The sequence below is a fragment of the Suncus etruscus genome, chromosome 2, assembly GCF_024139225.1.
Source record: "Suncus etruscus isolate mSunEtr1 chromosome 2, mSunEtr1.pri.cur, whole genome shotgun sequence".
In the NCBI taxonomy this organism is placed as follows: domain Eukaryota; kingdom Metazoa; phylum Chordata; class Mammalia; order Eulipotyphla; family Soricidae; genus Suncus; species Suncus etruscus.
Window position 1 is genome coordinate 14889330 of NC_064849.1, and position 25414 is coordinate 14914743.

The 25414-nt window shown below is 45.9% G+C and overlaps 1 protein-coding gene and 1 pseudogene across 2 annotated transcripts in view; one reads left to right on the forward strand and one right to left on the reverse strand.

Annotated features, from left to right (window-relative positions):
- Positions 1-10698: 10698 nt before the first annotated feature.
- The window catches only part of SAP130 (Sin3A associated protein 130), a 71146-nt gene continuing 56430 nt past the window's right edge, over positions 10699-25414 (forward strand). For both annotated transcript variants that reach the window (XM_049769297.1, XM_049769298.1), the window contains exons 1-4: positions 10699-10824; positions 12784-12901; positions 21093-21328; positions 22839-22997. In XM_049769297.1, coding sequence (XP_049625254.1) covers positions 12790-12901; positions 21093-21328; positions 22839-22997 — 507 coding nt within the window. In that variant the 5' untranslated portion in view covers positions 10699-10824; positions 12784-12789. The remainder of the gene's footprint in view (positions 10825-12783; positions 12902-21092; positions 21329-22838; positions 22998-25414) is intronic.
- Positions 24904-25386, reverse strand: LOC126002101 (60S ribosomal protein L28-like; annotated as a pseudogene).

Below are 25414 nucleotides of genomic sequence, written 5' to 3' on the forward strand. Positions count from 1 at the left end.
GGGTTAAATAAGGATTCACCTATAGAGGAAGAACTGGGCTGAAGCACATTGCTGGGACATTGAGTGTCTACAGAGATGAACAGGGAACTTGAAGGCTTCAGAAGCTGTAACAACTGTTGACTGAGAGGCTATGCTAGTTGACACATTGCACATTGCTTAAGGTGAGTGCCTAGAACTATATGGGGGAACCAAGATTATCCCCATCTCCTTACTTCTAGAAACTGTTGTATCAGCATAGTGCAGAAGTGCCTCTGTCAGTAGAATAAATGAGTGGTTGAAAAGAAAATTAATGTGGCAGGAAAATCTTTTCCCTTTACCATCCCAAATAAATTCTCTGATTCGGGCCTGGAGAGATAGCACAGCAGTGTTTGCCTTGCAAGCAGCCGATCCAGGACCAAAGATGGTTGGTTCAAATCCCAGTGTCCCATATGGTCCCCTGTGCCTGCCAGGAGCTATTTCTGAGTGGACAGCCAGGAGTAACCCTTGAGTGCCGCTGGGTGTGGCCCAAAAACCAAAAAAAAAAAAAATTCTCTGATTCAATTCTTTAAAAAAAAAAAGGGGGGGGCAGAGAGATAGCATGGAAGTAGGGCATTTGCCTTGCATGCAGAAGGACGATGTTTCGAATACCGGCATCCCATATGTCCCCTGAGCCTGCCAGGAGCAATTTCTGAGTGTAGAGCCAGAGTAACTCCTGAGCGCTGCTGGGTGTGACCCCCCCCAAAAAAAAAACCCCCAAAAACCAAAAAATACGAATAAATAAAAAGAACTGAAGAATCGCAGAACAATAAGAGGAGTTCAACATGGGTTTTTTTTTTAAGCTATAGTTATTACACCAGCAATAAGAAACAGAATACATTTCAGATCCATACTAGAGGCATCAAAATGGATCATACAGCAAATCTTCCAGAGGTAAAAGCAAGGTGTTGTGGACATCCTACGCACCAGCATTTAGGGGCAGTGTTAGGAGGCTGGGCTCCGTGCGCACACAGATTTAGCCTGGCTCTAAACATGGTTCCAGTTCCTGGAAAAGATTCAGTTTTCAGTGACTGTCCGGAAGATCTCTATAAAGACCTAGAAATCAGCCGATCTGCCAGCCCTTCACAACAATTTTCAACTGTGGTTCTATTTTAAAAAACAAAACAAAACAAAACAACAAAAACAGCAGGTAGAGTGTTTGCCTTGCACGTGGCCAACCTGGGATAGAGCCAGGTTCGATCCCCATTGTCCCATATGGTCCCCCTCCAAGCCTGCCAGGAGTGATTTCTGAGCACAGAGCCAGGAATAACACCTGTCGCCAGGTGTGACCCCCAAAACAAACAAACAAACAAAAAAAAAACGAAACTACTTTAACAACTCTAAAGTGAGATTTCTGTGACCACATGTGCTTGAGAGTAAAAATAGTCATTATGTTGGCAACAAATGATTGGTTTCTTGACCCTGGTTTTACACTGTAAAGAATTTTTGTTTTTTGTTCTTTTTTTGGGGGGAGGGGTCACACCTGGCATCGCTCAGGGGTTACTCCTGGCTCTCTGCTCAGAGATCGCTCCTGGCAGGCTCGGGGGACCATATGGGATGCCGGGATTCGAACCACTGTCCTTCTGCATGCAAGGCAAATGCCTTATGTCCATGCTATCTCTCTGGCCCCTTGTAAAGAATTTTTGTTATATATTATGTGACTCTTCCTGAAGGTGATGATGGGTCTATTTCACTGGTTCTGCAGACCCACTCACTGGGTGACTACTGTCATTCAAGCTGTGACCTGGTCTTCTAGTCTGTATCATGGAACATGTGTTCTTGCTGTTCTCTCCTCTGTATGCTGGCTAGGTAATCTCACCTGTCATGGCTGATACTACATACACACACACACACATACACACACACACACACACACACACACACTAATCTAATCTAATCTCTGATGGGGAACTCTCAGTTCTGTTTCTGGCAGCCACTGTCACATCTCAGAGTTGGGGTCCAGGGCACCAGTATTTGTCACCATGGAAACTGCTTCCAACTACCTGTGGTTCCTTGACATCTCAGCAACCTACAGAGTATACAGTGGAAGAACACTTTTTTCTGTGGCTCTCTGTCCTTGGTTCCATGCGAATACAACGGGTGCTCTATGAATAGCTAATCTTGTCATTCTTTTTTTTTTTTTTTGGTTTTGGGGTCACACCCAGCAGCGCTCAGGGGTTACTCCTGGCATTATGCTCAGAAATTGCCCCTGGCAGGCACGGGGGACCATATGGGATGCTGGGATTCGAATCACCATCCTTCTGCATGAAAGGCAAATGCCTTATCTCCATGCTATCTCTCCAGCTCATTCTTTCTTTAAAAATATCCTGACCCGGGGCCGGGCGGTGGCACTAAAGGTAAGGTGCCTGACTTGCCTGCGCTAGCCTTGGACGGACCGCGGTTCGATCCCCCGGTGTCCCATATGGTCCCCCAAGCCAGGAGCGACTTCTGAGCACATAGCCAGGAGTAACCCCTGAGCGTCACAGGGTGTGGCCCAAAAACAAACAAACAAAAAAAAAATCCTGACCCATGGGTCTGGAGCGATAGCACAGTGATAGGATGTTTGCCTTACACGCTGCTGATCCAGAATGAACATGGTTTGATCCCAGGCATTTGGTTACCCTAGCCAGGAGCAATTTCTGAGTGTATAGCAGGAGTAATTCCCAAGCATCACTGGGTGTGGCCCCAAAACCAATATATATATCCTGACCCACTGTATATTGCTCTGTCATCAAAACTTATTGATCTTTAAAGAACAGACTCTTTCTCTTGGCTAGATTGGCAACAGATATGGTAAAGTAATTGATTTGTCTGATCTTTGTAGTGGGTTCCTGGCATCAAACATCAAACCCTTTGAATTTTCTCCAATTTTTCTACTGTTTCAGAAACAAGATTCAGTCTTTAATCATTCTGACCTCATTTCTCTATAGTATGTGAGAGAAATAATCACTTCTATGATGTGTTTGGGGGTTTGACTCCAAGACCAATGAAAACAGAAGGGAAAAAAGTGACTCTCAAACTAAAAAAACTTATGCATAACTGAAAAAACTACTAAAAGGTGAAGCAAAGCAATAGCACAGTGGTTAGGGCACTTACCTTGCATGCAGCAGATTCAGATTTTAATCTTGAATCACATACGTCCCGAGTCGGCCAGGAGTGATTTCTGAATGCAGAGCCAGGAGTAATACCTGAGTGTCTCGAGGTATGACCCAAGAGCAAAACAAACAAACCCCGCAAAACTATCACTAAAAGGAAGACATCCTACAGAATAGGAGAAAATGTTTCAGACATACAAAACTCAGCCAAAGAAAATGTTACACCTGAGTTTGCCTAAAGTCAATGAGTCACCAACACCAAAAATAGGAGAGAGCTGGACATAAAGTTTATTCTTCACTACAGTGGGGTCAGGGCCTCGAATCTGTGATAAGTGACTCAAAGACTATGATTACATTTATACCCTAAACTACTTTCCAATGTGTCAATTAAGAGCATGTAAGAATGGGGTGGGAGAGATAGCATGGAGGTAAGGTGTTTGCCTTGCATACAGAAAGTCGGTGGTTCAAATCCCGGCATCCCATATGGTTCCCCGAGCCTGCCAGGAGCGATTTCTGAGCTAGAGCCAGGAGGAACCCCTGAGCGCTGCCAGGTGTGACCCAAAAACCAAAACAAACAAACAAAAAACATTACCCCACATTTTGACAAAATGCCAGGGCAACAAGATAACGTTATAATTATAAGATTAAAAAGAGAAAAATGGTTTCTTTTATACCACTCAGGGTCAGTGCACACTTTCTCATAATTTATCTGAGAGTCAGTACAGATGGTCGCTGGCAAATCCCAAATTCTAACAGTGCAGAATTTCAAAGTTAGCATAGATGGGTGATAATAAAGCACAGGGACAGATTTTTTTTTAGTTTTTTGTTTTGTTTTGTTTTTGAGTCACACCCAGCAGTGCTCAGGGGTTACTCTCAGCTCTGTGCTCAGAAAATCGCCCCTGGCAGGCACGGGGAACTATATGGGATGCCGGGATTCGAACCACCGTCTTTCTGCTTGAAAGGCAAATGCCTTACCTCCATGCTATCTCTCCAGCCCCACAGGGGCAGATTTTTAACTGTTTACCTGACCAATAAAATGTGGATGCATTTTTCTTTACCCGTTCAATATGTAATATTATAGCTATTTATAATAGATTGGTATATAACAAACAAGTTAATAAATAATGAAGGTAAAGGGGGCCCAAGAGGTAATACAGGAGGTTAGGCTCTTGCCTTTCATGCAGCAGAATCAGATTTTTTGTTTGTTTGTTTGCTTGCTTGCTTGCTTTGGGGCCACACCCTGTGATGCTTAGGGGTTATTCCTGACTATGTGCTCAGAAATTGCTCCTGGAGATAGTGAAGCGGTAGGGTGTTTTAGACGCTGAAGGATGGTGGTTCGAATCCTGGCATCCCATATAATCCTGGCATCCCATCTGGTCTCCCGAGCCTGCCAGGAGCAATTTCCAAGCATAGAGCCAGGAGTAACCCCTGAGTGTTGCTGGGTGTGACCCAAAAACAAAACAAAAACAAAAACAAAAAAACAAAAAAAAATTGCTCCTGGCTTGGAGGACTAAATGGGATGGCAAGGATCAAACCAAGGTCCATCTTGGGTCAGCCGCGTGCAAGGCAAGCACCCTACCAGTGTGTGCAATCACTCTGTCCCCCATAACCAGATTGGATCTCTGCCATCCTGTATGGTACTCCAAGACATTGAGCAGTATTCCCTGAGTACAGAGCCAGGAGTAAGCCCTGAGCACCATCAAATGTGGCCCAAATACTAAAATATAAAAAATTAAAATTAAAAAAGAGGGGAATGAATACATTTTTTTTCATTAAAGAAGACATGCAGGGGGGCCGGAGCAATAGTTCAGCAGTAGGGTGTCTGCTTGCAAGTGGCCGACCCAGGACCAACCCTGGTTCTATCCTAGGCATTTTATATGGTCCCCTGAGCCTGCCAGAAGCAATTTCTTTTCTTTTCTTTCTTTCTTTTTTTTTTTTTTTTTTTTTTTGGTTTTTGGGTCAAACCCAGCGGTGCTCAGGGGTTACTCCTGGCTGTCTGCTCAGAAATAGCTCCTGGCAGGCACAGGGGACCATATGGGACACTGGCATTCGAACCAACCACCTTTGGTCCTGGATTGGCTGTTTGCAAGGCAAACACCGCTGTGCTATCTCTCCGGGTCCCCTTTTTTTTTCCCCTTAATTTGGTTTTTGGGCCACACCAGGTGATACTCAGAGGTTACGCCTGACTATGTGCTCAGAAATCGCTTCTGGCTAAGGGGACCATATGGGACACCGGCGGATAGAACCGCAGTCCATCCTAGATCAATTGTATATAAGGCAAATGCCCTACCGTTGCGCCACTGTTCCAGCCCCTACCAGGAGCAATTTCTGAGGGTAGGGCCAGGACTAAGCCCTGAGTGCTGCAGGGTGTGGCCTAAACACACACACACACACACACACACACAACACACACACACACATATACACACGACATGCAGAGACTGGAGCAATAATATTGAGTGAGAGCCTGAGCAAATGTTTTCCCTCACTCCGCCAAAAAGACTTGCAGATGTTAATAGGCACAAGAGTAAAAATATATCATTTACTATCTGGGAAATGCAAATGAAAACGATTTCACCTCATGCCTGTAAAAATGCATAATTCCGCATGACTAGAAATATGCTAGAGAAATAATTCAAAGGGCTAGAGGTTATATATGCTTTACATGTGAAAGCCCTCAGTTTAGTGCCCTGCCTGGTGCCTTGAGATCATTGGGAACAACCCTTGTCACAGTGTCATGGGGAGACCCCAAGCATTGGCAGGTATAGCCTCAAAAAAAAAAAAATTCTATCATATGAGTTAGGAATTCCATGCAAAGAACACACACCTACTAACCTCATTTGAAAAGATATATGCTTAGCTATTTTCACTGCAAAATTACTTAGTATAGCCAATATATGGAAATAACTCAAGTGCCCAAAGGCAGAAAAATAAAATGTGATATAGAAACACAATGGAGGGCCCGGAGAGATAGCACAGCGGTGTTTGCCTTGCAAGCAGCCGATCCAGGACCAAAGGTGGTTGGTTCGAATCCCGGTGTCCCATATGGTCCCCCGTGCCTGCCAGGAGCTATTTCTGAACAGACAGCCAGGAGTAACTCCTGAGCACTGCCGGGTGTGACCCAAAAACCAAAAAAAAAAAAAAAAAAAGAAACACAATGGAATACAACTCAATCATAAGGGAAAAATGGAATCTTATTTATTTATTTATTTATTTTGGTTTTTGGGTCACACCCGGCGGTGCTCAGGGGTTACTCCTGGCTATTTGCTCAGAAATAGCTCCTGGCAGGCATGGGGGACCATATGGGACACCGGGATTCGAACCAACCACTTTAGGTCCTGGATCGGTCGCTTGCAAGGCAAACACCGCTGTGCTATCTCTCCGGGCCCAGGAATCTTATTTTTTTTTACTTTTATTTTGATCATATTGGCTTACATATCTTTCACAGTAGTATTTTAGGTACATATTAACATTGAATCAGGGGAATACCCATCACCAAATTTGTCCTCCCCCGAAAAATGGAATCTTAACTTTTGTCACAAGATGGATGGCACTAAAGGGTAATAACTCAGAAGGAAAAAAGACAACTATTAGTTGATCTCTCTCATCTTTGCGATATATAAAGTATAGGAAAAGACAAAGCCAAATGAGAACAAGTCCATGGACTCAGACCATAGATCTGAGGACTCCAGGGAGAGAGGCGGAGTCAAGGGAGGAGGGATCAAATGAACTGTGGGTGTAGAAATAACAGTACTTTGGCTGATAACATACACTTTGATGTGATGTGAAATCATATAGAACATAGAAACTAATGTAAATGACCAGTAATTATTTTATATTAATACATTAATAAGGAGTGAGAGATAGCATGAAGGTAAGGCATTTGCCTTACATGCAGAAGGAAGGTGGTTCGAATCCAGGCATCCCATATGGTCCCCCGAGCCTGCCAGGAGCGATTTCTGAGCGTAGAGCCAGGAGTAACCCCTGAGCGCTGCCGGGTGTGACCCCCCCAAAAAAATTAATAAAATATTAATAAAAAATTGATATTACTAAACGATCAAATAATAATAATAATAAAACACATATAAACTAATATCTCGACTTTAAAAAGAAAAGATTAAAGGGGTCCAAAAGATAGCGCAGTGGTAGTGTGTTTGCCTTGCACATAATCGACTCAAGACAGACTGTGGTTCAGATCCCAGCATCCCATATGGTCCCCTGAGCCTGCCAGTAGCGACTTCTGAGCACAGAGGCAGAAGTAACCCCTAAGCGCCGCAGGGTGTGACCCAAAAACCAAAAAAGAAAAAGATAAAAAAAAAAAAAAACCGCAAAAAAAACCCTTCACTTAGGGGCCGGAGAGATAGCAAAGCAGTTGGGCATTTGCTTTGCATAATGGACGGATGGATGGTCGTTTGATTCCCGGCATCCCATATGGTTCCCCGTGCCTGCCAGGAGCTATTTCTGAGCACAGAACTAGGAGTAACCCTGAGCACCTCCAGGTGTAGCCAAAATAAAACACTTCAAAATTTATGACTTCTACAATCAGACTCACTTAAATTAATGCCAATATTTCAAATAACATTAGGCAAGGCTATCATGAAGAACTAGCTGGTTACCCTTAATGCCCCTGTTCTGTTCCAAAGATTAAATCTACAGGTTACTTTGGTTTACCTGGGGTTAATTAATCTCACACCATGTATAGAATTGGGCCTCTCCCTTTTCCGACTTTGACTGGTAGCAAGCTAGTTGTCCTGGGAACTCCAGGCTACACTTCCCTGTTTTTGTCTATTTGGTTTGGGTCTGAGGGTTATACCTAGTAGTCCTCAAAGTTTACTTTGGCTTTGTGCCCAGATCTGGCTGAGGGACCATATGTGATGTTTGGGATTGAACCCAACTATATACAAGACTGTACAATAGTACCTACCCATTGTACTATTGTTCCATCTCCTACACTTTTCTGACTTTAGTCTATTCTTTCCTTCCTTCCTTCCTTCCTTCCTTCCTTCCTTCCTTCCTTCCTTCCTTCCTTCCTTCCTTCCTTCCTTCCTTCCTTCCTTCCTCTCTCTCTCTCTCTTTCTTTCTTTCTTTCCTTCCTTTCTTTCTTTCTTTTCTTTCCTTCCTTCCTTCCTTTCTCTTTCTTTTTTTTTGGTTTTAGGGTCACACCCAGTGATGCTCAGGGGTTACTCCTGGCTCTGTGCTCAGAAATCATCCCTGACTTTGGGGGGACCATATGGGATGCCAGGGGATTGAACCATGGTCCATCCTAGGTCAGCCACGTGCAAGACAAATGCCCTACCACTGTACCACCGCTCCATCCCCTTTAGTCTATTCTTATTTCAATGTTATTATTTTCTCATGGATTTAGAGAAATTTTAAGAATTTAAACTTAATTTAAGGGGCCAGAGAGATATTACAGCTGGTAAGGTGCTTGCCTATGGTTAAGGTACACCATATGGTTCCCCCAAATTTTCCAGAAGTGATCCTTGAGTCAGAGCCAAGAGTGCAAATGATCATTGAATGCAAAGCCCTGAGCACAGCCAAGAGTGACCTCCAAACAAAGACAAGACAGAATAATAAAATCAATTTAATTTATTTCCCAAACAGTGCTCGGGAAGACCCCAGTTGAGCTGCCAACCAGGCATGCGGTTCAATGCAATGATCTGAAGCTGTGTCAGTATTTGGGCCAAGTGGGTACGGGGCAGAACTGGGCCATGCTGGCTGTGCTCTAGGCCTCTAGGTCTACCCTCAGCAATGACAAGAGGACTTTGTGGCAGGGTTGGTCATATGCCTTGCATATGCCTAAACCCTTATACTATCTCTCTGGCCTGCTTGAGCTTTTATAATTGTGCTCCTTCTACTCTCTCTGTACCATTTTCAAGTGCAGGACAAAACCAAAAAACCTGGTCATGTGGCTGACCCCAAACAGATTCCTGTAACACTATAGTGGACCCCGAACACCACCAGAGTGATCCCTGATAGAGCCTTAAGTACTGCTGAGTGTGGCCCCAAATTAAAACCAAACACCATACTATAGTGTGCAATCGTATTTTGCCTAAAAAGCAATGTACAAGCTTTTTACTTAAAAATAAAAAGCTATGTGTTGTAAAAAAAAAATGGCGTTGATCAATTTGGTTCATGAAGACTTGCCACAAGCCTTCAAAAAAATGTTTAAAGCAGTATATGTAAAGCATAGTAAGTAATAAGCCAGGGGCTGGAGCGGTAACATAAAGGGTAGAAAGTTTGCCTTGCATGCAATTGGCAGATGTTCCATTAGCAACAACCCATATCCCTGGCATACCCCACCTTCCTGCCTCCAGCCCCAGCACCACCGCCAGAGTGTTTCCTGGGTACAGAGCCAGGAGTTTTGCCTAAGCATAGCCCGATGAGGAGGGGGGAAATGTATTAGATCAATATATGCCTGCATTTGTGAGAAAAGAGAGAAAACAGCATTCAGGACAGGGAGAGATGGATAAGAGAGAAAAGAGAGGACAAGATAGGAACGGTGGCAGGAGACCAGCTCAGAGGAAGCAAGGACCACTAGGTGAAATCAAAATGTGTCTTTGGGAACTACTGGGGGGTGGGGGGAGAAGGAGTCCAGGTTGAGAAGGGTGTCAAGAGCAGAATCCAATAAGGAATAGTGTACCCTAAAAAAAGGGCAAAGCTAAAGTATTATCAGTCGCATGAATGGCTAATTTTAAAGTTTGCAAAATGCTTGGAGGAAGAAGAGAGATCTGAGAATCATTCTTGTTTCTCCCAGTTGCCATAAGCTCCCCACTTCCTAGGCAATGAATGGTTAGTTATCTGAAGTGCTCTCCACTGCCAGTAGTCGCGTCCCTGCACCCCGCAAACTAAGAAGCCCTTAAGTGCAGTATCTGGAAATGGAGGAGGGGCACATCTACTGAATGATCAGATCTACATTTTGCATGGGCAGCTTCGGTTCAGACTTCCACAGGTGTTTTATCCCCCAGCCCTTACCTTCCTTCCCAACCAAACACCTCCAACATCCCCTCATTCTCTTCTTTGTGCAACAAGCTGCAGAGAGCTTAGAAAACCCTTCACCGAAACCACGGGCCTGCAGGAGTTCTGGGCCTTGCATTCCCAGCCTTCTCCGGAGCCTGCTTCCCTAAGAGGAAAAAAAAAAGAAAGAAAGAAAGAAAGAAAGCCGGTGCAGTGAGAAGAAGCAAAGTGTGGGTGTAAAAAAAAACCACTCTCTTTACGAGGCCAAAAAATAAAAAAAAAAAAAAAAAAAGAAAGACAAGCCGAAACTAACTCTAGACTGCAGAGAGAGAGAGGGCGAGAGGTGTGTGTGGCCCTTCCCGGGTATCTCCCTACACGCCCCGCCCCGCCCCGCCCCTCCGTGGCAGCCGGGGACTACATTTCCCAGAAGCCCTCGCGAGCCCGCGGCGAGGGGCGGGACCGTTTGCTTTTTTCCTCTCACCCTTGAGCGCTGATTGGCTACCGCGCAGGCGGGCGGGGCGTTCGCTAGCCAATCACAGAGGAGCTCCGTTACGGCGGCGGAAGCAGCGGCGCTGAGCCGAGGGGTGGGGGGCAGAGTGCTCGAGCGCCCCGGCGGCGGCGGCGGCGGGTCGGGAGCCCGAAGCCCGGAGCCCGAAGCCCGAGGACGTCGGCGCCCCCGTGAGCGGGGAGGCGCGCGCGAAGGAGCGAGCGAGGGAACTCGAGGCAGCGCGGCGGCCACTCGGCGCAGCACCCCGAGGTAATGGCGGGACGGGGTGCTGGGGAAGACGAGGGGGCGGGGCGGGGCGGCCGGGCCGGGCTGCAGCGTCCGTCCCCGGGGAAGGCGCGCAGGCTGGCAGGGCCTTGGCAGCGCCCACCCGCGGGCTCTTTTCCTTGCGCTCGCCGGGCGCGGCGCTTGGCAGGAAGAAAAGAGGCGCCGGGCCGGGCTGGACGGCTGGGACTGTGGGGGCGTGGCGGGCCAGTGGCGCGGCTGCCGGGGAGCCCGAGCGAGCGGGCGCGGGCGGGCGGGCGGCCCGGGGAGTTTGGCTTGTGGAGCAGTTTAAAGTGACTCTCCACATCCGGGCCCTGCGCCCGCCGCTTTCCAGACCCCGAAGGGGGCGTGGCTTTCCCTAGCCACGCTCCGTTCGCCGTGAGGGGCTCGCCCGCGCGCCGCCATTGGCTCAGCTTCCAGGTGGGTGGGGCTTGGCGCGGGAGAAGCTCGCGCCGGATTGGCTGGCCGTCCGGCGGGAGGCTGGGGCGGGCTCAGAGCGCCACCGCGGTTGCTGATTGGTGCGGGCTCGTGAGTGACGTAGGGCGGCGCTGGGCCAATGGGAGCGCGAGGGGGCGGGCCGGTCCAGGCAAGGTCCTGGGGAAGAGGGCCGGAGGGAGTGGGGTGGTGGCGCGTGGCGGCGGCTGCGCCGGGCGGTGCGGGGGAGCTCGGCGGGCGGGCTGGGCTGGGCTGGACAGCGGCAGAGACCAACCCACGACCCTGCCAACTGCACGGGGGCTCCCCAAACAGATGGGAGCGGGAGATGCGGGTGAGGGCACCCTGGTTAGAGACTCCCCTCTTGCCTTGGAGCTCCTCCTGATGCTGCTCCAAATTGCACCCGGAGGCCAAGTGGCTGCAAAACTTGTGTTTTTTTTGTTTTTTTTTTTTTCTTTCCATTTTGGCGGGGTGGAGGGCCTGGGGGTTTAGGGCGAAGGAGAAAGAGCTTGAAGCAGAACTTGGCTGGCTCGGGGTAGGAGGGCAAAGTTGGGGGGCCCCTCCTGAGCCAGCAGGGTCCTGTGAAGCTCTCACTCAAAAAGGGGGCGTGGGCCCAGGAGTCGGTCAGCGGAGGTGTGTGCTTTTGCAGAGTTCTTTTTGGGGTCCGATTTTTTTTTTTTGGTTTTGTTTTTGGTTTTTGGGTCACACCCGGTGATGCTCGGGTTCCTCCTGGCTCTACGCTCAGAAATTGCTCCTGGCTGGCTCAGGGGGGGAACCAAATGGGATGCCCGGATTCGAACCACTGCCCGTCCTGGGTTGGCCTCTTGCAAGGCAAAACGACCTACCGCTGTGCTGCCTATTCTCTCCATCCCTGGGTCCGATCTTGATGTTTCTGGTTCTTAAGATTGGCGCTTCTGCTGTCCCTAACTCCCCCCCCCCCACACACACACACATACCGGGTTACACCCATGACCCACACTGGTGACAGTTTTTTGTCATCTCGTGGAAGGCTGGAGTCTTTGAAAGAGACATACAAAGCCTTTTCCAGGAACAGTTGGCACAGATGCATTTATTTGCATTTGTGTTTTCCAGGTTTGAGTGTGTCTGGCTAGCTACAAGTGTTGGCGTAATTGTTGTGTTCGGTATTTCCCCAGACTCCATATAATTTAGTACTAATTGAGTCTGTACGCTTCAAAACTTACAGAATTTATATAAATTCTGTAAATTTATGTAAATGCTGCTGATTCCTAATAAGTCATTGTTTTCTTTTTTTTTTTTTTCCGGCCACACTCGGCAGTGCTCAGAGCTTGGCTCTGCCCTCACGCAGGGTGGGTTTATGGGTCTGTATGGGGTTCCTGGATCAAACCTGGGTTGGCCGGTGCAAAGCAAGTGCCTTACTGCCTTATTGGATTTTTTCCAAGAGAAGATAATGTGATAGATACTTAATGCTTTAGTTTTCATTGTTGATTATAATACTTGAATTCAGTAGTAACCTTTCAACTGTACACACTGCAGGTGGAAATGAGTTCTCAACAGTTTCCTCGGTTAGGAACCCCTTCCACTGGGCTAAGCCAGGCCTCTTCCCAGATTGCAAACAGTGGCTCTGCAGGACTAATAAACCCAGCCGCTACAGGTGAGATCTGTAATATTCTGGTTTCTTCTTTTTCCTAATTTGAGATTTAGATTTGTGATTGTAGTAAATACCACGTTACTAAATTTAAAGAATATTTTCACAATTCCAATTTGAAGCCGTTTTTTTCCTTTCTATTTTTATGTATATGTAACTTTACAGTTAAGGAGTCCTACAAGGAATTTAAATTTATTTAAAATTTATTTAAAAATTTTTGTTTTGGGGGGTTATCTCCAGTATTGTTCAGGATCTGCCTTTAGCTCCATGCACATGTGTTCTGGGTGATTCTGTGTTCCAAAGATCCAACCCAGGCTTTCTGCTGGTAAAGCATGTACAGGAGCCTGTTGACTATCTCTTTGGTCCCAGGAACTTTTTATTTCTTTTTATGTTGAGGCCACATTCAGAAGTGCTCTACTGGTTCTGCACTCAGAAATTGCTATGGGGAGGGTTTGTAGGGATAGCACAGCAATAGGGCATTTGCCTTGCATGAGGCCAATTCAGGATAATCCCGGATTCAATCCCTGACATCCCATCTAGTCCCCTGAGCCTGACAGGAGCGATATCTGAGCACAGAGCCAGGAGTAACCCCTGAGTGCTGCTGGCATGGCCCCCACACAAAAAAAAGGGGGGGGGGAGAAATTGCTATTGCCAGACTCGGGAAGACCATATGGGACTCCAGGAATTGAACCCAGGTCAGCTGTGTGCAAGGCAAACACAAGCCCTCTGCCTGCTGTGCTGTGGTTTTAGCCCTAGCAGTGCTCTGGGGTTACTCCTGGCTCTATGCTCAGAAATCGCTCCTGGCAGGCTCGGAGGACCATATGGGATGCTGGGATTAGAACCACTGACCTTCTGCCTGCAAGGCAAAGTCTTACCTCCATGCTGTCTCTCCAGCCCTTTAGTATTCTTTTTGTTGTTGGGCCACATCCGGTTGCTCTCTAGTTACTCTTGGCTCTGTGCTCAGAAATCCCTCTTGGCAGGCATAAGGGACCATATGGAATTCCAGGATTCGAACCACCATCAATCCTGGATCGACTGCTTGCAAGGCAAACGACCTACTGCTGTGCTATCTCTCTGGCTAAAGTGTTCTTATTTAATTAAGATCCCGGAGGTACAGTGTTTGAGGGAGTGCAAAGGTGTGTACAGTTTAAATCTTGCCTTTAAGGAGCTTATTAGATAGGGAGAGTATATTGTTGAGTCAAATTACACATATATGTAGCTTAGTTTAAATTACAATTTGAATGCTTTAGGTCATTTCTCAACTAGGTGATACTGTTGGCCTTGATATTTACAGGCAGAACTACTACTAAAAACTCAATGTTCTACTGTTCCTTTGAATAATTTGAAGTAGAAAGAAGACACTACAAAATGAAAATAATACTTATTTTCTAATCCTTTTTATTTCTTTTAGACATAGAATTGCTTTAAGGTTCTTTATGCCCCTGCTTAATTGTAGCTACTTAAAGCGAATGCTTTGAATGGAGGAGGCCTGGGTTTGATCCACATGCCACATGGTTCTTTGAGCATGTGGAGTAGCCTCTAAGCGCTCTTGGGTGTGACACACTTCTCCCTCCAAAAGAAAGGTGCTTATTCAGATTTCTAAATGGATGGTAAAACTTTCTGTTTTCTTGCCCTTGGGACTTTATATATTGTTTCTTTTGTTGCAGCCTTCTTGTCACATATTTGCCTAATATCTATTCTTCTGGAGGTTTTATCTCAGATGTCACTGTCTCCTGTCTAAGCAGTCTACTGCTTAGCAATTTCTCCTCTGGTAGTCATGGGAACTTTTATAGTGCTGAAGATTAAACTGGGGTCAGCTGCATTCAAGGCAAACACCTTAATCCCTGTATATCTCTGCTTCTAAAGAACGTCTTATATGGCTACTAAAACTAATAAGGGAAATTAGTAATGGTCGTAGATTCCAAATTCAATGTACAAAATAGTTACGTACATTTCTGAATGTCACTTGAAATTTCTAAACTATGTATAGTGATATAAAATATTAAAAAAGTACAGATAAATTTAACAAGATACCTGTAAGATGTGGGTTAGAATACCATGTAACACACTACTGAAGAAAATTAACAACCTAGATAATGTAAAGGCATATTTGAAGACATTCTAATCAAAGTCTTGTCAAATGTTCTATAAAAATTGATAGCCTGAAACTAAAATTTATTGAGAAACCAAAGGACATAGAAGAAGAAAGTTGCGGATTTTTGTGAAAACTACGTTCACCAAGACTAATATCTACATAATGATAGAAATAGGGACCATTGAGAGAAAAGTATAGGATCCAGAAATAGACATGCCTGTTAATGGTCAATTAAATTTTAACAAGTGTTTAGGTAATTAAATAGGATAATTTCATAATTCATAATTTCACATTAATAGGTAATTTCTTTCAACAAAATAGAGGTAGAACATCAGACTTATACATGGGAATAGGGTGGGAATGAATCTATCTTTACCTTTGTCTTAATGAAAGTAATTACGGACCTAAGCATAAAAGTGAAAAATTGCTAAAAGGGGAGTTGAAAGCTCAAATTGGTATCATGCATATTTTTTCAGGCTTAGATTCTCTCCCCGAACCACTAGCAGTTGACCCCAAGCACTGAACTGAGAGCATATCCTGAATGCTGCCAGGTGTGGCATAAAAATAAAAGCGACATTTCTTTTTTTATTGCAGCCATTGTGGTTTACGAAGTTCTTTATAGTTGGGTTTCAGACATACGATGTATCAAGGCCAGACCTACCACCAGTGTCCATCTCCCTCTTCTAGTGTTCCCAAAGTGCATTCCCTGCCATAACCCTCTGCCCTCTAGCCTGCCAGTGTAACAGGCAGGCTAAAAGAAAACATTGGAGAATGGGTCTTAAGCAAAAATCACTTAGGTTAACTTACAAAAAACAGTTCTAAATAGAATGTTTGATACATTATTTTCATCAACATTTAAGTGGACTGGAGCCAGAGTGATAGCACAGTGGGTAAGGCATTTGCCTTGCATGCAGCGACTTGGGTTTGATCCCTGGCATCTAATATGGTTCCTTGAGCCTGCCAGGAGTATTTTTCTGAGCGCAGAGCCAGCAGTAAACTCTAAACACCATTCGATGTGGTCCAAAAGCCTAAAAGGAAAAAAAAATACACATGACAAATCATGATTTTTAGGAAGACTAAACAGACAGTCCGTGGTTGTGGAGCTGCGAAAACTCACACTTGAGAAAAGTTCGGAACTTTTCTTTGTTTTGGGGGCTATACCCAGCTAAGTTCAGGATTTATTCTTGGCTCTGCACACAGGAATTATTTCTCGAAGAGCTCAGGGGGACCGACCATATGGGATGCCAGGAATCAAACCTGTTTGCCTACTTACAAGGCAAATTCCCTATCCACTGTACTATCACAATGGTATCCAGTTTGGAACTTCTTACAGAATTAAACACCCCCAAGAAGTCTTACCAGAAGTGTTTATGCAAAGTAAGTGAAAATACACATGCAAAGACTTTAGTGGAAATGGAAGTAGCTAAATTTTATCAACTATAATAGGATAATTAAAATCTGGTGTAACCATATAATAAGTGGTTGTGGTTTACACTGGTGTTCCTTAGCCTTTTACTGACTGTTCTCCCCTTTCAATCTTCCTGGGCGTCAGAGAGATAGCACAGCAGAAGGGCGTTTGCCTTGCTCAAGGCTGACCCAGGACAGACCCGAGTTCAATCCCTGACATCCCATGTGGTCCTCTGACCCTGACAGGAGCAATTTCTGAGCACAGAGCCAGTAATAGCTGCTGGGTGTGGCTAAGAAAAACCAAGAAAAAGAAACACCTTGGGGACTGGAACAGTGGCGCAATTGGTAGGGCATCTGCCTTACACATGCTAGCTTAGGATGGACCGCGGTTTGACACACCCTCCCACCCCTGCGTACAAGTGCATAGCCAGGAGTAACCCCTGAGTGTCATTGGATGTGCCCAAAAACCAAAAATACTTGTTTTCTTCTGTGCCCTCAGTTTATCATCTGACATTTTGGGCTGTGCCCCCATTTACCCAGTTTTCACTGCTGGTTCTCCTGGAATATTCAAGAGGGCCTATAGGAGATCATGGTCATGGCTGAGAAATGCTAGTTTACACAATATGAGTAAACCTCCAAGATATTTTAGGGCTCTCAATATCTGGAGCACATGCTTTGCATGCAGGAGACTAGGTCCTAGTACTTCGTGGGCTCTGAGTACTGCCTGGTTTTTTTGGTCACACCCATAGGGCTCAGGTTACTCCTGGCTCTACACTCAGAAATCGCTCCTGGCAGGCTCGGGGAACCATATGGGATGCCGGGATTCGAACCACCATCCTTCTGAATGCAAGGCCAACTCCCTACCACCATGCTATTTCTCTGGCCCGGAGAGTAATATATTTATTTTACTGAAGGGCCAAGTGGTAGATCACGTACCTCGAATGTCTGAGTGCTGAGTTTAATCCCTGGCCCTGCAAAAAAAGTAAAGAGAAAGAGATAAAAAAAAAAATACCGGGCCAGGCGGTGGCGCTAAAGGTAAGGTGTCTGCCTTGCCAGCGTTAGCCTAGGATGGACCGCGGTTCGATCCCCCGGTGTCCCATATGGTCCCCCAAGCCAGGAGCGACTTCTGAGCGCATAGCCAGGAGTAACCCCTGAGCGTTACGGGGTGTGGCCCAAAAACCAAAAAAAAAAAAAAATACCACATGAATTTGCATGAAATTTCAGGGAAGACAAACTTTGCAATGAACAGATCAGTACTTTGAAGGGAGTATAGAATTGGGAGCAAGGGTAGTGGTCATAAAAGAATGAACTTGTCAGTTTAACAGAAAGAAGGTGCTATGTATTATGATTATGTTGTGGTTACAGAACTCTGCTCTCATGTAATTTAGTTGGCCCAGTGTTGTTGATAAAAAAAAAAGTAAAAGTTTTAGGGGCCGGAGCCGTAGCTCAGTTGGTAGGGCATTTGCCTGGTTGCAGCTGAACCAAGTCCAAGCCCAGGCACCAATATGGTTCCCAGACCAGCCTGCCAGGAGTAATTTCTGAATGCAGAGCAAGGAAAACCCCTGGTGTGGTTCAAAAACAAATAAAAGTAAAAGTTTGGAAATAACCTAAAAGCCCAGCAATGCAATGATCTTTTAAAAAAACTAGTACTTTTGGGGCCCGGAGAGATAGCACAGTGGCGTTTGCCTTGCAAGCAGCTGATCCAGGACCAAAGGTGGTTGGTTCAAATCCCGGTGTCCCATATGGTTCCCCGTGCCTGCCAGGAGCTATTTCTGAGCAGACAGCCAGGAGTGACCCCTGAGCACCGCCGGGTGTGGCCACAAACAAAATAACTAGTACTTTTATGAGTAATTCCATTTAGCAATTTCAAAATAACTGGCAGGAAGCACTCCAGTGATTAGGGCATGTTTGATTTTCAGCGCCACGTGGTCTCCCCAAGCATTGTTGGGTGCAGCCTGGGAGCTCCTTGAGCACCACCATGGGTGCCTCTGGAACTCTTGGCTCTGCACTCAGGAATTGCTTCTGGCAAACTTAGGGGACCATATGGGATGCTGAGGATTGAACCCAGGTCCGCTCCAGGTCAGCTGCATGCAAGGCAGATGCCTTACTGCTGTACTATCGCTTCAGCTCCCCACTCAACTTTTTTAAAATTTAATTTTTAAATAGACTATGTGTTCTTGTGTTGTAAAATTTTAAAAGGTAGAAAGAACTATAGAGTGAAAAATAATTTCCTATTCCCAATTCCCTCACTCCTCAGTCACCACCTTTTGCCCTTTACTCTTAGTTCTAGTGTAACCCCTGTGACCGTGCTCAGGGACTTGGTTCTAGTGTTCTAGTGCATACCCCTATGGTTGTGCTTAGGGAAGAGAACTCCTTAGCTTCAGCTGCATCCAACCTGTACCTGGTAGTGCACAGCCAGAAAGTGCTTGTGACATTTTTATGAAACTGAAAGATCAGTTTGTTTCCCTTCAAATCATCAAATGCTTTGGGAACTAATATCCATTACAAATGTAGATGCATAATTTGTGTACAGCAGGGGTCTCAAACTCGTGGCTCGCGGCCCAGGAGTTGTGTCTTAAGTGCATAAGCTGTGTCTTAAGATTCTTGGCTTTGTTTGACTTCTTTGGAGCAGTTTCTTCATGGAAGCATGATAGGAACTTTCCAGGTATAGCTAGTTCTATGAGACTCCCAGTCAGGGGTCTCAAACTCGAGGCCTGTTTGCGGCCCTCCATACAACATTTTGTGGCCCTGCCCTAGAGGAATCTTTTTTTGCTTTGTTTTGTTTTAGTTGTTTGGGTCACACCCCCTAATGTTCAAGGCTTACTACTGACTTTGCACTCAAGGATCACCCCGACTTTGCCTCCTGCGGCCCCCAGGTAAATTGAGTTTGAGACCCCTGGTGTACAGTTTGACAGTTCTGACCTTTTCTGTCGGGGTACTATATCTTCTTTTTTTGTTTGTTTTTGGTTTTTGGGCCACACCCTGTGATGCTCAGGGGTTACTCCTGGCTATGTGCTCAGAAATCACTCCTGGCTCAGGGGACCATATGGGACGCCAGGGATCAAACTGCGCTCTGGCCCATATCTTCTTGTTTTTATTTCAAGGTCTGTGATTTAGGACTACCCTTCAAGTACTGCTGAGTTTAACCACATTAACTACATTTTTTGTTATTTAGATCATACCTAGTGGTGCTCAGATGCTCAGGAATTACTCAGGGTGGTACTTGAGATCCAGTTAAATTCCCAGATGCTAAATATGTCTCATTATCTTTCTAATGTTTGGAATTTCTTTTCATTGTTTGTCTAAGGACACACCTGGAGATGGTTCGGGTCTACCTCCTACACAGTGATGCTGGGGCTAGAACCTAGGCTATCTGTATACAAATTATGCACTTAGATAATTTTTTATTTTTTTGGTTTTTGTTTGTTTGTTTGTTTGTTTGTCTGTCACATTGGCAGCTCTCATGGGTTACTCCTGGCTCTATGCTCAGAAATAGCTCCTGACGGGCTCGGGGGACCATATGGGATGCCAGGATTTAAACCACTGTCCTTCTGCATGTAAGGCAAACGCCCTACCTCCATGCTATCACTCCAGCCCCACACTTAGATAATTTTTCTTGGTGCTTTTTCACTTTCATTGTTTTGGAGTCTACCTTGCAGTGGACTCTGGCTCTGTGCCCAGAGGTCATTTCTGGCATTGCTTGGGAGATCCTTATGGTGCAGAAGATTGAACCAAGGTCAGCTGCATGCAAGACAAGCATTCTGTCTGCTATACTACCTCTCTGACCCCTTAAATATTTTTATGGAATTGTCTTATATCTTTTTTTTTTTTTTTTTTTTTTGGTTTTTGGGCCACACCCGGTGACGCTCAGGGGTTACTTCTGGCTATGCGCTCAGAAGTCGCTCCTGGCTTGGGGGACCATATGGGACGCCGGGGGATCGAACCGCGGTCCGTCTCCTAGGCTAGCGCAGGTAAGGCAGGCACCTTACCTCGAGCGCCACCGCCCGGCCCCATTTATATCTTATTTTTAGCTATATTGAGCTCATATTGTGAGGTCTTTTGTTCATATTCATGGGCAAACTACAATGTTCAAAATAAGTCCTGTGTCCTATAGGGTAATCTGATGTCCAAATTCTTTTTGTTAAGAAAACATAACGACGGAGAGGTAGCACAGTGGTGTTTGCCTTGCAAGCAGCCGATTCAGGACCAAAGATGGTTGGTTTGAATCCCGGTGTCCCATATGGTCCCCCGTGCCTGCCAGGAGCTATTTCTGAGCAGACAGCCAAGAGTGACCCCTGAGCACTGCAGGGTGTGGCCCAAAAACCAAAAAAAAAAAAAAAACCAAAAAAAAAAAAACATAATGAGCCAGAGAGATAGCACAGCAGTAAGGTGTTTTGCCTTGGAGTGCAGCCGACCTGGGAGGGACCTGTTTCCATTCCCAGCTTCCATATGGTCCCCCAGCCTGCCATGGGCACTTTCTTAGTGCAGAGTGAGGAGTAACCCCTGAGCATCGCTGGTTGTAGCCCAAAAACCAATCAATGAATCCATCAATAAATAAAAGAAAAAAAAAAAAGAAATCATCACAGGGAAATGGCCAATTTATCAAGCGTGAGACCTTATTATTACTACTATGTTTGTATGCGCTTTTGTGTCCATGTTGGAAGGTTCTTATTTCACCCTTAATCTCTTCTCTAGTTAATGATGAACCTGGTCGCGATGCTGAAGTCACTGCCAGGGAGCACCTGGGTTCCAGCAGCTCCCTCCAGTCTCGTGAAGATAAGCAAGAGCCTGTTGTGGTGAGACCCTACCCACAGGTGCAGATGTTGTCCACACACCATGCCGTTGCTTCAGGCACCCCCGTCACAGTGACAACTCCACCAGCACATCTGACGCCAGCAGTGCCACTCTCTTTTTCGGAGGGACTCATGAAGGTAATAGGCTCAGGTTGTAACACTGAGTCACAACTAAAGACTGACTAATAATTCTGCTAGTTTCCACAGTCTTATTGATAACCTTTATGATTGTTAGTTCATCTCTTCTATATAACACCGGGGTCTCAAACTCAATTTACCTGGGGGCCGCAGGAGGCAAAGTCAGGGTGAGGCAGGGCCGCGTAAGGGATTTTGCTTACCAAATATTCGCAATAAAAAATCGCATTAGTAAGGAAAAAAAATCGTAAAAAATCACATTAAACATTTGCATACCCCGAACAGAACTGCTCGGGGTATGCGAATGTTTAATGAGATTTTTTTCTTACTAATGCAATTTTTATTGCGATTATTCGGTAAGAGAATAATTGCAAATACTGCGATATTTGAAGGCCGGCCGCGGGCCACAAAATGTTGTACGGAGGGCTGCAAACTGCCTGCAGGCCTCGAGTTTGAGACCCCTGATATAACAGATGTTCTGAGGAGCCTATTTTTAGCCATCGGTATAGGTGGGATAACAGAATTTTTACATTAATTTTATACACTTTTTGGTTATGTTGAGTCAACTTTTACCAAGAAGTGACATACTGTGAGGTGTTCTTTTGTTTATTTTTGGGCCACACCTGTGATGCTTAGGAGTTACTCCTGGAGGTGCGTGGGGGACCATATGGATGCTGGTGATCGAACCCTGATTGGCCATATCAAAGGCAGGCTTCCTACCTATTGTACTCTCTCTCCAGGCCAAACTGAGATTTTCTTTTCTTTTCTTTTCTTTTCTTTTCTTTTCTTTTCTTTTGTTTTTGGGATTTTGAGTCACACCTGGTGACACTCGGGCTACTCCTGGCTGTGCACTCAGAAATCACTCCTGGCTTGGGGGACCATATGGGATGCCGGGAATTTAGCAGAGTTCTGTCCTGGGTCACCTGCTTGCAAGGCAAGCACCCTACCACTGTGCTACCTCTTTGGCCCCAGACTAAGATTTTCTTTCTTTTTTTTTTTTTTTTTTTGTTTTTGGGCCACACCCGTTTGACGCTCAGGGGTTACTCCTGGCTATGCGCTCAGAAATCGCCCCTGGCTTGGGGGGACCATATGGGATGCCGGGGGATCGAACCGCGGTCCGTTCCTTGGCTAGCGCTTGTAAGGCAGACACCTTACCTCTAGCGCCACCTTCCCGGCCCCTAAGATTTTCTTTTAATCATGTTCTAAAACTTGATGGTTGTCAGAGAATCATGCCTGTGTATTACCTTCTGATATTGTTTCAGCTATTGATAAGTGTTTTTGTTACTTGGGCCCAAAATTGAAAGGGCAATCACTGTTTATTTTGCTTGCTTATCTGTCAAGTGTAAATGCTAGTACTTTAGTGTGTTGTTAAGGGAAAAGATATCAGCTGTAAGGATCTTCCCTGGTAATCACCAAGATTGATTGTAGGCTTTGAATGAAGTCCACAAGTAGAATAAAAGTACATCACTGCTGAAAAACTACTGATCTATTTCATGTCAATTTCTGTTTGCAGCCACCCCCGAAACCCACCATGCCTAGCCGGCCCATTGCTCCTGCTCCACCTTCCACTTTGTCACTTCCTCCCAAGGTTCCTGGGCAGGTGACTGTTACCATGGAGAGTAGCATCCCTCAAGCTTCAGCTATTCCTGTGGCAACAATCAGTGGACAGCAGGTACTTTTTTTGTTAATTTGCTATCTTCAGAATGAAGATAGCAAACTGCTGATCTTTCATTACTAAATGCCAGCAGTACATTGGGTATTGGATTAAGGAAAAATGAGTCATTGGGATCTGCAAAAAGAGATGAGGTCTGAGAGAAGACAAAGGTTATAGGGAGTAAAAGGCAATGTGTGTGGTGGTCTTTGCCATTTAGCCATGCATTGGCATGCATTAAATACCTCAGTGATAAATGTACAGATGTATCTTGCTGAGATCATCAGGAACTGTGAATCCATTTGCTTGGTATACATAGAAAAATGGTTGCTAGGAGGAGCTGGAGTGATAGAACAGCAAGCAGGTAAGGCATTTGCCTTGCAAGTGGGTGACCTGTGTTACAGGTAAGGCATTTGCCTTGCAAGTGGGTGACCTGTGTTACATCCATCTTGAGCCCCAGCAGGAATGATTCCTGAGCACGAGCCAGGGGTAAGCCTTGCTTGACACACACCCCAATTTTTTTTTTTTTTTTTTGGTTTTTGGGCCACACCCTGTGACGCTCAGGGGTTACTCCTGGCTATGCGCTCAGAAGTTGCTCCTGGCTTCTTGGGGGACCATATGGGACGCCGGGGGATCGAACCGCGGTCCATCCTAGGCTAGCACAGGCAAGGCAGGCACCTTACCTCCAGCGCCACCGCCCGGCGCAGTCTTCTTTTTCACTTTTTTTTGTTTTGGGTTTGGGGCCATACCCCATGGCATTCAGTGCTTACATATTGCTCTGTATTCAGGGGATCACATGGGATATCAGGAATTGAACCCAGGATGGCTAAGTGCAAGGCAAACACCCTATGCTCTGTGCTATCTATCACTCTGGCACTCTAGTCCCCCTTTTAACTTTTTGTCTTAACTACCCTATAATTGCACTGGAACTCAATTTGAGAAGTTCTGGCATTTTTCTGGGTTGGGAGTATGTGCAGAAGGAACTTCCTTTGTAAGAGTTGTACTCAAGGGTGAAACAGTGCTGGGGATCAAATCTTGGCTTGAGCATGCAAGAAGCATGTTCTTTGAAAACATTTTAGGAGTGGATTAAAGATCTAGTAAGAGGGGCCGGAGCTATAGCACAGTGGTAGGGCATTTGCCTTGCACACGGCCGACCCAGGATGGACCCAAGTTTGATTCCTGGCATCCCATATGGTCCCCCGAGCCTGCCAGGAGCGATTTCTGAGCGCAGAGCCAGGAGTAACTCCTGAGTGCTGCCAGGTGTGGTCCAAAAAAAAAATCTGGTAAGACTGTATCTCTTGGATACTGACATAATTAAAAATCCAATATTGTAAGAAAGCATTGTTGCAGAGGATGAAAAAGTGGGAAGAGTAGAAAATAAACTTTTGGCAAAGATAGGGCCGGGCGGTGGCGCTGGAGGTAAGGTGCCTGCCTTACCTGCGCTAGCCTAGGACGGACCGCGGTTCGATCCCCCGGCGTCCCATATGGTCCCCCAAGCCAGGAGCGACTTCTGAGCGCATAGCCAGGAGTAACCCCTGGGCGTTACCGGGTGTGGCCCAAAAAACAAAAAAAAAAAAAAAAAAACTTTTGGCAAAGATAAAAAAAAAATTTGAAATATTAATACGAAAATGACTATCGCAGGGCTGGAGCAATAGCACAGTGGTAGGACATTTGCCTGGCACATGGCTCATCCTGAAAGGACCCGGATTTGATCCCCAGCTTCCCATGTGGTCCCGCAAACCTGCTAGGAGTGATTACTAAGCTCAGAGCCAGGAGTAACCCCTGAGTACCACCAGGTGTGGTGCAAAAATCCAAAAACAAAAACTATCTCAAACTAGACTGTTTTAGGGATTTACCAGCTAGTTGTTGAGGAAGCTGATAGATTTTCAAAGTATTCCTTTTTTTTTTTTTTTTTTTTTTTTGAGGAGTCAGCTGACACCTTTATTGATGGGGGAGCATTCAGGAGCTCTTGGTGGGGCGGGCCTGCTTCCTCTTCATCGCCTTGGGCTTCTGGCTGCGCTGGATGGCTCTGGCTCTACGAATAGTGGCCATGCACAGGTCCAGGCAGTACTTGTTTTTGTGGATCATGTGGCGGACACTGCTGAGGGTGGCCCTGGCATTCTTGTTGATGGTGGTCTGCACATAGGAGGTAGCGGGCTTCCGCTAGCCGGATCTGTGTTTCATCACCACGACGATGCCTTTTGCCTTCCGCAGCCGGCTCCACGCCCACCGTCTTGCGGTGGATGAGGCCGTTGTAGTGGAAGGAGTTGCGGGCCTTGAGGTTGTTGGGCTCGGTGCTGTAGGTCTGCTTGTTCCTCTTGATGAGGAAGCTGGAGCAGTTGTGAACGACCATCCACTGCAGGTGGGCGGACATGGTGGCGGCTCCTCTCGCCGCTGCTGCCGGAGACGGAAAGAGCAATTTTCAAAGTATTCTAAAG